This window comes from Mirounga angustirostris, unplaced genomic scaffold (genome assembly GCF_029215605.1).
Source record: "Mirounga angustirostris isolate CCGP_5_RB_7025 unplaced genomic scaffold, mMirAng1.0.hap1 SCAF_3, whole genome shotgun sequence".
Lineage (NCBI taxonomy): Eukaryota > Metazoa > Chordata > Mammalia > Carnivora > Phocidae > Mirounga > Mirounga angustirostris.
In genome coordinates, this window is record NW_026991711.1 from 1,163,416 (window position 1) to 1,174,580 (window position 11,165).

General features: G+C 57.3%; 1 protein-coding gene across 8 annotated transcripts in view; it reads right to left on the bottom strand.

Moving 5' to 3' along the window:
* Positions 1-10,771, bottom strand: part of ATP11A (ATPase phospholipid transporting 11A) — a 121,398-nt gene extending 110,627 nt beyond the window's left edge. For all 8 annotated transcript variants that reach the window (XR_006789794.3, XM_045869727.3, XM_045869731.3 and 5 more), the window contains exon 1: positions 10,615-10,771. Coding sequence is in view for 7 of the 8 variants with exons in the window: in XM_045869727.3 (XP_045725683.2) it covers positions 10,615-10,653 (39 nt within the window). In the remaining variant the exon portion in view is untranslated. The remainder of the gene's footprint in view (positions 1-10,614) is intronic.
* Positions 10,772-11,165: the final 394 nt, after the last annotated feature.

Sequence of the window (11,165 nt, forward strand, 5' to 3'; positions counted from 1 at the left end):
TACTCCCATGTGATGTCAGAGAAAAGGCGAATGAGCGAAGGGACACGAGGAAGGAGGACGAGAGAGGCCGGCCACACGACCACCGCTCGGCCTTCCTCTCACGCACATGCCGCTCTCGGGTTCACGCCAACGCCGAACCTTACTGCGCAAAGAGACGTGTGCGCACACGGTTTTCTCATCTTTTCATCGCTCGTCTACGTTTATCCAAATCAAAACGACCTCCACACATTTCTAAAGTGAAAAGGTCACTGAAATTACCCCATATGTGAACAGTTATCTGTCACTTTCAGGCATTTTGTAAGAGTAGCTCTGACCCTACCGATGATCCTCCCATAGTTTTATTCCATGTAATAATTTTAAATTAATTCCATGCTTTTAAAACTTGGGTTTCAGTGGGCAAATTTCTGAGATCTTCTTGAAAAATCACACAAAAATCTAGATGACATCCATGGGTGTCATCCTGGGTGGCTCGTCGTTAAGCGACTGCCTTCAGCTCAGGTCATGATCCCAGGGTCCTGGGATCGAGCCCCACATCCGGCTCCCTCCTCCATGGGAAGCCTGCTTCTCCCTCTCCCACTCCCACTCCCCCTGCTTGTGTTCGCTCTCTCGCTGTGTCTCTCTCTGTCAAATTAATAAATAAAATCTTTAAAAAAAAAAAATCTAGATGACATCCTAATGGCAGAACCTCACTGTCCCTAATCCTCGGCTGAAAATAGGCGGGAGGAAATCCTCTTTTCTCTGAAGGAGGGAGATTATGTTACCCCGCATGAGGTGCCAGCAGGCCCGTCCAGGAGGAAGGAGGGCAGTCAGGCCGCTGGATCTCGGAGCGGGTACGCGGGAGGGATCAGCCCCCACGCCAATCTCAGACTGTCGTTTCCCAGAACGTGAACTCGAGCGCCTCAGATCCCCTGTGCACAGAGAGGCTGGAGGAGTCCTCCGGGCGCCCAGCTTCAAACGCTGTTGCAGACTTGCAGTTTCTCTTAACGCTGGGGCCGCTCGGCCTGTGCCGTCAGCAAAGCCACCCTCACTCCTGATAGAAGAGGAAGAGTGCTTTAGGGTCATTTCTGCTCTGGGAACCACGTAAGCAAATGCTGGGCGAAGGATAACCGGGCTGGGACTGTAAGGTACCTGCCACAGAAGGAGATGGCAGTGGGGTCGGGGACTCGGCCGCCTGGAGCACCGGCGAGGCCGCAGGTGTGTGCGCCCCCGAGTGCGGACCGGGCACGTGCGGGTTGTGTTCGTGCAGGCGTGAGCACACGCCCCTACTATGCGAGCTAGAAAGTCAGGTTCCGGGTCCAATGCTCACTTTCCAAACCGCCAAAGGTACGGTGCCGTGCTGTCCAGAGGCCGAGAGAAGGCGCCGAAACGCCATTCCATTTACCAGAGGCACCGGATCATGACGCACCAGCCCGAGCAGACACGTCCAATCCAGTTATGTGCCGAAACCCTGACATCTGTCCGTCCACGAGCCAGACGCTGTGTATTTGGATTATGATACAAACCCAAACAGTACTCGTAGCCTTGTCTTAATACCAGCGGCCACGCTCCCGCCAGCCTCCTGCAGCAGCAGCAGAAAGAAACACATACAAGTACCACAGCCTCGGGTCTAATCAAGTGATGGAGACCGGGGTCTATTATACCTACTAACAGCCCAGCTGCCGAAATCTGTTCCACAATTTAAAAGAAATAACCCATTCCCACTAAATATTTATTTTTATCTTTCCAGATTTTGTGGAACATTCATTTCTGTATTTTTTTTAAAAGAGGGTTTTTATTTTTTTATTTTTTATTTATTTGAGAGTGAGAACGAGAGTGAGAGAGAGAGAGAGGACGAGAGGGGGGAGGGTCAGAGGGAGAAGCAGACTCCCCGCCGAGCAGGGAGCCCGATGCGGGACTCGATCCAGGGACTCCAGGATCATGACCTGAGCCGAAGGCAGTCACTTAACCGACTGAGCCACCCAGGCGCCCCAGATTCTTTTATTTTTTAATGATTATTTATCTATTAGAGAGAGGGTGAAAGAGAGAGCATGAGCAGCGGGGAGCAGCAGAGGGAGAAGCAGACTCCCTGCGGAGCAGGGAGCCCGATGCGGGACTCGATCCCGGGACTCCAGGATCATGACCTGAGCCGAAGGCAGCTGCTCAACCGACTGAGCCACCCAGGTGCCCACATTTCTGTATTTCTGATAGAACAGTAAGCAAACTTCATGTGCCTTTTCAAGATCCTCTCTCTGATATTCCCATCTGTTTGAATATTTACAACCTGAACAGGGCCGGCTTTTACAGTGTACCGTCATGGACTGAACAGTGTCTCTCCCAAACTCATAAACTCAAGCCGTAACCGCCAGCATGATGGTTATTTGGACACAGGGATCACCTGCCTTCTCTCCGCGCCCCCCAACCCCGTCCCCCAGCACACGAGCGACGGCCATGTGAGGCCATGTGAGGCCATGGCGGGAAGGCGGCTGTTCACAGGCCAGGAAGAGGCTCTCACCAGAAGCCAGCCCAGTGTGCCGGCTCCTTGATCTCGGACTGTCCATTGTGTAAGCCGCCCAGCCTGGGGTGTTTGTTACTGCGGCCTGAGCTGACTGAGACATACTTATGCAGTACCCGTCTCCCGTGGTGTCTTAAACGCTAGCACATACATCAACACCCAAGTTCACAGACTCGGTAACGGGCACCCGAGAGAAGAATAAACAATACGTCAACTCTTCGTGAAAACGATTCCTCCTGTGCCACCGTCTGAGCATCTATTGCCTTGATAATCAAGCCGTATGTTAGGATCGCCCTTCCAGAAACTTGCTGGCTGCTAACCTCACTAGGAAGACGCAGGAAAAAAGGCGCAGAAGGAGGAAGAAGTCCACTGAAAAAAGAAGGTAAATGGTGCAAACTCGACACACAGCACGAGGGTCTTGGTGGAGGCTCTGCAGCCTGCACCTGCAGCCCACTCGCTCCCTCCCTGCACACCCACGCTGACGTGGGAGCATGAGGAGCCCCCGGGTAAGTGCACCAGCGAAGAACAGCCTGGAATGGTGTTGGCTCCCTCTTACACGAAGAATCTTGCATCTTGCCGGGCACATGGTGCTCCTTAATTATTGGCTTGATAATCACGAGCCACGCCAACAGCCTCCCACCGACCCCCATCCTCCAGGGACGGCTCAGGTGGGGTCCTGAAACATGACGGGTTCCAAAAGCAGGTGCCACTGGAAGGAAAAGGTGCCTTCAACCTGAGCACGATGCAGGGGCTGCAGAGGGCACGTTGGGATGGGACCTACTGGCTCTGCTCCAACTCCCAGGGGTGGGAAAGCAGTGGGGAATGGAACTCCGGGGCAAACGGGAACTGCTGACCACCTGGCTTTACACCAGATGCTACCCGGGCCCTTCCTCCCCTGGCTCCATAATTCTCCCTGCCCCCCAGCGCCAGGCACACTGGGTACACCTTCCCGTGTTCCAGAACGTCCTATCTCTGAATCAAAGTACACAGGGCTTTCCTATCAAATACCAAACACGACCAAAATATCATCCGGGTCCTAATTCTTTATCATGCTAACAATGAGCACAGCTATGTTTACACACATCACCCACAAAATTTAGTGTCTGTGGGCTTCCTGAACACCGAAGTGCAGGGCGCAGGGTAACGACACAAGGCGGGACCAGGGAGCGGTCGAAGCAGGTCATGGGCACAAACCCATCTCCAGACAGCATGTCAGGGTGCCCAGCACGGTCTTAGTCTTGAGCTCACCCTAGTTCATAGACTTGTGCCCCCACATCCTCTTGCAAAGGGCACAGCTTGCCCCACGTCTTCCCAAATCGCATCTTGCAGGGGAAAAGCAAGGTCCAAGCAGGTGCCCCTGGGGGTAAATTCACCAACAAAATAAAAGAGGTCCAGGTATTTCCATGAAGCGATCTCCCTGGTGAAGTGTGAGTGGAGAGGGACCCTCCTCACTGTTATTCCAGCAACCGGGCCAACGGCTCAGGATCACCCTTCACAGGATGCAGACGCGGGGGACGGGATCCCTTCCTGCACAGAATAGACAGAGCACACCTTCCCAGACTTGTTGGGAATGTTCCTTCCTTCTGTGCAAGGGCAGCAAGGCTGTCACCCTGCTTCAGGGGGGAGCCAGCCCACCGTCCTGTCTGCCTCTCTCTGTCTCTCTCCCTGTCTCTCTGGCTCTATCTCTCTGTCTGTCTCCCTCTGTCTTTCTGTCTGTCTCTCCCCCTCTGTGTCTGTCTCTCTGTCTCTGTCTCTCTCCCTCTGCCTCTCTCTGTCCCTCTCTGTCTCTCTGTTTCTCTCTGTCTCTCCCTGTCTCTGTCTCTCTGTCTCCCTCCGTCTCTCTCTTGGCAGCCCTGCTCGCTACTCCCGTCCGGGGACAGGGGCGGAGGGTGGGGGACAAGCAGATGAGGGGCAGAGATGCCCCCTCTGTCAGGCTACACATTCTTCCCATCCCTGGGAATGCATAATTACTGGTCTTTGGCCAAAGAATCTTTTTCACAAGTAACACACCTTCTCTTGAAATTCCTGTCTTGTCTTCCAAACCAGGGAAAGGATCTTATTTTCATTACCTTTCTGAGCCAGGAAAACTTTCCTACCCCTTCTGACAAGCGCGTAGCTATTATTCGCAGGAAATGAGCTTCTTCCCACTGCCCTTACAGAACTACTGGACAGGCGAGCGCTGACGAAGCTGCCCCCAGGGCCACACGCTGGGGTCTGGCCTCAGCCCAGGTGACAAAGGGAGAAGTTGAGGGAGGAAACCGAAAATCCCCGCTGACTCTCAGCCTCCCGTGCTGGGTCCCCTCCTGGCCCGCACAGCGGCGTGGGTGCGGCTCGTCGCCCGGGGGCGGGAGGCCTCCCTCCAGGGTCTAAACCAGGGTGTCCTGCGCTCCCGGGGACCAGGCTGTGAGTGAGGCAGGCACCTCTGGGGGGACAGCAGAAGTCAGGAAACCTGAGAAACAGCAGGACCGCGGGAAAGGCCAGGTGTCCCACCAAGCTGGCACACTCCTGGGGGGTGACAGTGGGCAGCCCTGGCCAGGGCTCGCTCACCACAGCTGTGGTCGGGGGGAGCAATCCAGTGAGGGTGGGCCAGATCATGCCATCGCTGAAAAAGTGCGGAAATGTGGACTTTGAGGTGCATTCACACGTTTTTGAAGTCACCGAGTAGGGAAACTTCCTGCGTCCTCGGACAAGGGTTCTCAACCTTAACTGGAATAGGCACTCCTTTAAGAATCTAACAAAAACTGGGAAACCCAATTATTTTGCCCAGAAAACAGAAAGCGTTTATGCTGTTTTAAGGGAGCTGGGCCCCACCAGGGAGCAGTTAAGAGCTGGTCTCCATCCAGCTCCCAGAGCGGCACTGTGGCGGACCCCTCCTCCCAGGCCGCGCGGTCCAGACAACAGAGGCAAGAAGGGGATGCGGACCCAGGGACCCACTCACCCCAGGACCCGCCGCGATCCACAGGGGCGCTGTACCGGGACCCAGGGAGACGCTTCACGCAGAAGCCATCAAGCCAGCTGGGCCGACCCACCAGGGGCGTGGGGACCACGGGCTGTGGCCCTGAGGACCCAACGTTTCGCACTGCAGTGCGGACTGCGAGAAGGGGTGGCCCAGATGCCTGCCCGCTCCCACGTTTATGATGCTGGGAAATGTATCAAGGAAAGAGAATCCAAAAGTTCGAAGTCACATTAGACATGTTTTAAGAGACTGTCATTAATCACTCAAGGTCCCTGGAAGCACAATGAAACTTCCTCCAGAAGTGTCCGGCGGAGACCTCCGCACGCACTTCTCAGCAGTCCTGACACGAGGAGAAATCAGTCAGGCAGCAGATGTTTCTGGACGGACGACCCCGCGCCAGAAACTGGTCCAGATGTGTAGCGGGGCAGCCGAGGGGCAGGGAGAGATGTGGGGTCCACGGACATGGACGGGGTGCCTGGGGGTCCTCCAGCACGGAGCCTGGGGGGTGGAGGGGGACCCGAGAAGGGCCAGCGGCAGGCGGGAAGGCCACAGGGCTGCCGTGCGCCACTCTGCCTGGGGCACAGCCCAGTCCCCCAGCTCTGCCCTCATGTCTACTCCTATGCTTGGCTTTCTGCCTGCCGCACCCCCGTCTGAAGGTAGCGCCCCAGGGACCGGGCTTAGGTGTGCTCGGCCGGGAGAGGAATCGGGACGTGCACAGGGCGCTCGCCAGCGTGTGCTGGGAGGCTCTGAAGGACACCAAGGGCCTCCAGGGTGATGGAAACAGCGATGAGCCCACGGGAGTATGAGGAGGCAGGAGGAAAGCAGAACACGTCAGCACAATAGTGAAGGCAACGGAGAAGTGGGGGCAGGAGAAATCTGCGTTTAAGAACAGGCGATCTGAAGGGTTGGCCACTCCACGGGGGCTAAGGAGGGACCCAGATGGCCCAGGAAAAAGAAGGAGACGCAGGGTCCCAAACCAGAGGGAGACGAGAGCAGACCAGGCAGGGCTGGTGGGCTGCCTGGAAGAGGGGACGCCCTGTCTGGTGACCACGTTCCCTCCATGAAGCACCAGGCAAGGTCTCGACACTCCACGTGAAGCGGAGGTCTGAAGGTCTGAAAAGCGTGGGGCTGCGCACAGCCATGGGACGTCCACGATCCCAGAGGGACACGCGAGCTCTGTGCAGGGAGGCACATTACCTCGTCCCACACGGGACACCGGGGAACCAGGGATGTCAGCCAGTGTGCCCACGGCTCACGGGGGGAGGGGGGGGCGCGGCTGGAACTTCTGGCCTCCGTGATCCACTGTTGTGTTTCTCTCGGATACCGGCATACACGCGAAAGCAACAGCAACCTCATTCAATCCTGCTGAATTTCTAATGCTGTAAAAATTGCCTTCCATCGATCTTCGCTGCAAATAAAATAGCATTTTTGCCAAATTTAACTTGGTTAGAAAAGCATTTATAAGTCTGGGACTTAGGGATCCAACCATCTTTTATCAACCCTGTTTCTGTTTGAACATATGGTCGGAGCACCGAGGAACAATTTGTATTTAGGTTTGTAAACGCAGGACTTCCTGTGTAGTTAAGTGGTGAAGCATGTTCGTCGACGGGGTCAACGCAGTTTTGACCAACTGTAAACGGAGACAGTGTTCTCATCCTTAGAAATGTAACTGACTGTAGCAAAACCCATAATATAAACTCCTTCTCCGCATTGTGATTAAATTTACCCTGTGGCTCAGAATAAAAGCATCTCGGGATCACTTGTTCCTAATGTGCAGAGATTCTACGGGGTTTGTGGGAACAGTGCAGAGAGTTCACCGAGAGCTGGAACATAAAAGGTTAAATTAGAGACCAGGCAGATTGCTTTCAAATGTGCGGCTGACCCCAGGCAGCCCCCAAGGACCAGCGTGGGGGTGGCCAGCTCACGTAAACACTTCACAAGGCCAGGCGCTGGGCCGCACTCAGGCCAGGCTCACCGTCTTCAAGGACCGGCAAGCCTTGGCAGTAAAAGCCATCTCACGCGGGATGAGGAGAGGAACTCCAAGTCCTGCAGCATTTTAAGTTGTTCAACAGAGACTGGAATAACTGAGTCAAACAAATGTCTGCCCTCTAGAACAGGCCACCTCTCCGGTGAGCGTGGACAGTGGTCTACATGGACATGGAGGAATAGAAGCAGACACAGAGATGGCTGGACTTTCTAGAAGGTTTACAGCACTCAAATACAGTCGTGCTTAAAGTTCTCCGGGGACCCAAAACATTTACTTTTCCCTTACAGAGAAAGCCCTACTGTAGCAGCTTGTTCCAGAACCAGGATGCACTGTCAGCAAGGAAAGCCTGCACATTTTTCCCAAGTTTACTGTCTGAAAACCTAAGAAAGATCCTAGAAAGCAAACAGGGTGAGAAACAAGTGGAGACGGACGGGCAGCCTGGCAGAGCTGGGGCCGGATGCCCAGGCTGAGCGACCGGAAACAAATCCCAGCCCCAGAACAAGACGAAGCTCAGACCCACAGAACTGCCAAGCCGAGTCTCCCAAACGTGAAGCCCGGAAGGGAAGGAGGTGCAGGCATCCTGCGGCGCGGTTATCCTGGCCTGGGATGCTCACGCACGAGCACACGTATGGCCAGAGACAGCCTGTGGCCTGTGTGCCTGGCGCCCAGGCCCCCCACCCGGGGCCTGAATCGCGCTAACGGCCTGTGTGATAAATGTACCGAGTGTTCCCCGAGAGCCCGCACGCTCCGAGCTCCCACCCGTATCCCTCACGCGAGCCTCTCACAGCCCGTGAGACGGCGCCCCGGCTAGTCTCCGATGGGAGCACGGAGGCTGGGAGCACCGAGGCCGGGCCTGCCCAAGGTTACGCGGCCTAACCCGTGGGCGGGCCAGGTTCACCACCAGGCAGGCGCCTACAGACCCTGCGGGGACCACGAGGCTGCCCGGGCTTCTCCCAGAACTGAAACCCCCTGAGCCCAGGCTTCCCGCCTCTCATCTGTAAGGAAAGAACTCAAACTCTCCATCCCCTTCGTTAAATACAAAAAATTGTAAATAGGCCCAACTACCTCATGATACATGGACCACATCACGGTACACACACCGTGCTGTCTCTACCCAGGTCACCTCCACACGGCTTCCGTCCATCCACACCACCAGTGACCTGGCTGCCATCTACACAGCGGGACCCGGACATATTTCCCCCCTTCATTCTCCTGTTCCCTCTCTCTCTTTCTCTCTCTCTCTCTGGAGTTCGCCAGAATAAAATATCTGTAGTAATGTTTTCAAGGACTTCTTTACCTCCTGGCAACCCTCACACCTCAGAAGGAGCTGAAAAGTTTTCTCTGTCCTAGAAATTCTGACCGGGTGAACACGGGAAGAGAACAGGGTGTAAGCTTTTATTTGTTCTTATAAAATAAGTCACATAAGGAAACCACACGGACATAAGTACTCAATCCCAGGCTCTGCCTCTTCTTCCAGCAAAATGAAATATAATTCGGTCCTACATAATGACTGACCCTGACTGTTCCTGGAAAAACTCAAATTAGTTCAATAGCATAAACAAGAGCCTAGTATCACAGAAATGGATGGTCTTGTACGTGAAAACGCTGAAACAGCCAAATGATCACACTGAAAAAAAAAAAAAAGACCTAGAATGGACAAACAGAAATAAGAGTATCCCATAACCTGTGTTCTAGGGACGTTAGCAAACAATGCACACGCCTAGAAAGTTCATTAAGCAAGAGCTACCTCTTAGGTTTGAGAGAAAACGGCATTTCATGAGCCTAATAACATAACAAAAGGGAATTTTAACACGTCAACTACAAGAAATTTATATAAATTGGTAGGACATAAAACAGCTGAGGGCCTAGAGGAAAGGCCCCACTGCCAGGGTGAAGGGTCAGGAACCGGGAGGGGGGGGGGGATAGTGGCAGGGCCTCCAGGTCAGAGGAGACCATCCACCGGCTCTCCTGGAGGCAGACTGATGGTCCCCCTCACACGCAACCCTCCCTCTTATCACAAAGTGTTAGAGTTGGAAAGGAATGAAAATTAACTGGAAGACTGTGAGCACACTTTAAGTAACACTAGCTCCACGCTCCTTCTGGTTTCCCTTTGGGGAAACAGAGGCAGGAACATAACTGGCCGAGGGACAGCCGGGAAGAGAGTGTCCTTGCCTGACAAAGCACTTCTCTTACCTATGGTCACTGTGACCGGGCTTTCCAGAACTTATCACGGTGGAGAAACAAAGGTGTCACCTGATATTTACCACTCACTTCACAGTATGGACTTTGGGGGAAATCACATGAGCTTTCATCTGCTAAGCCCCGCCCCACCCTTCTCTCCACGGCAAGGTCAGCGGCCTGACCTGCCCCAGCGAACAGGTACCTGGGCCAGGTGGGCACGGTTCCCCTGCCTCGAGTCCTCCGCTGAGCGGATCAGTTCAGGGTGAGTGATCTGCGTCCCCGTCGATGAAGACACACACTGATCCCGGCCAGGGTCCCCTCTAAAAGAGCTCACAAAGAGCAGAGTCTGCCCAAGACAATTCCTGCACCGCAGAGAGCCCCAAGTCCCGAAACGATGCCTTCAATCCCCAGTGCGAGCGACTCCTGCAACCTGTGCCTGACCGCGGACGGATGTCGGCCGCGGGAACAAGCGCCTTTTGTGGAGACAGTGCCCTCGGGACGGCGCTCCTTCTCTTCTGCACTCCCCCCTTTCACAGCCGCGCGCAGCGTCCCCGCGCCCGGGGGTCGGAACAGCCCGCCTTCGCCTCGGAGCCTCTGCGGGCCTCCCCGCGCCGCCGGCGGCGAGTGTGGACGCCAGAGGAAGCCACACCCGGCCTCGGACCCGCCGGCTACTTTCGGGGAGAAGAGCCGAACTGCGCTCCTGGGTCCCCCAGGGGTGTCACCGGCAAGAGCAACCAAGTCTCTGCCTCTTCTGCAGGAGTGGGACACTCCCGTCTCGGCATCCGGACCGGCCTCGCTCCCAGCCCCGGCCGCGCGCGAGGCTAAGGACGGCGCCCGCCGCGCAGCCCCGGCCCCGGGACGCCGGCGGAGCAGGTGGACGGACGCCCGGCCCGGCCGTCGCGCGCGCGAGCAGCGGACTCGGCGAGCCTCGCCGGCGCCCGCCGCGCCCCGGCCCGGCCCCGGGGCCCGCTCCCCCCCCCCGCCGCGGGCGGCACTCACGTATCTGCGCACGAGCGTCCGCACCAGGCTGCAGTCCATGGCTGCCCGGCCGCGCCCGCCCGCGCTCAGCGGCCCCGCGCCCGGCTCGGCGCGCCCATGGGCCCCGACCCGGTCACGGCCCGCGCGCGCCGGGCGCTGCGGCGGGCGGCCGCGGCCCCTCCACGCTCATGCCCGGCGCGGGCCGGCCGCTCGGCGCCCCGGCTGCCGGCGGGGCTGCGGGCTGGGAGCGTGCCGGCGCGCACGAGCCGCTCTGCCGCGCGCCCGCCTCGCCTCTGCGCTCCGCGGTGCTCGGCTCCTCCTCTCCGCCCGGCTCCTCCCCTCCCGCCCCGCCCTGCGCCCGCGCCCCTCTCAGCCCTGCCCCCGGCCGCCGGCCCCGGCGCGCACGTCACGAGCGCGAGTGAGCATGCGCCCCGCGGCCCGCGCCCCCGCCCCGCCGCGCCCGCCCCCGCACACCCGGCGCGCGCGCCCGGCCCGCCCTCCGCGTCCCCGCGCCGGCCCGCCCCCGGAGCGGGGAGGACCGGGGACCCCGGGGCTGGGGCCGGGGGCCGAGG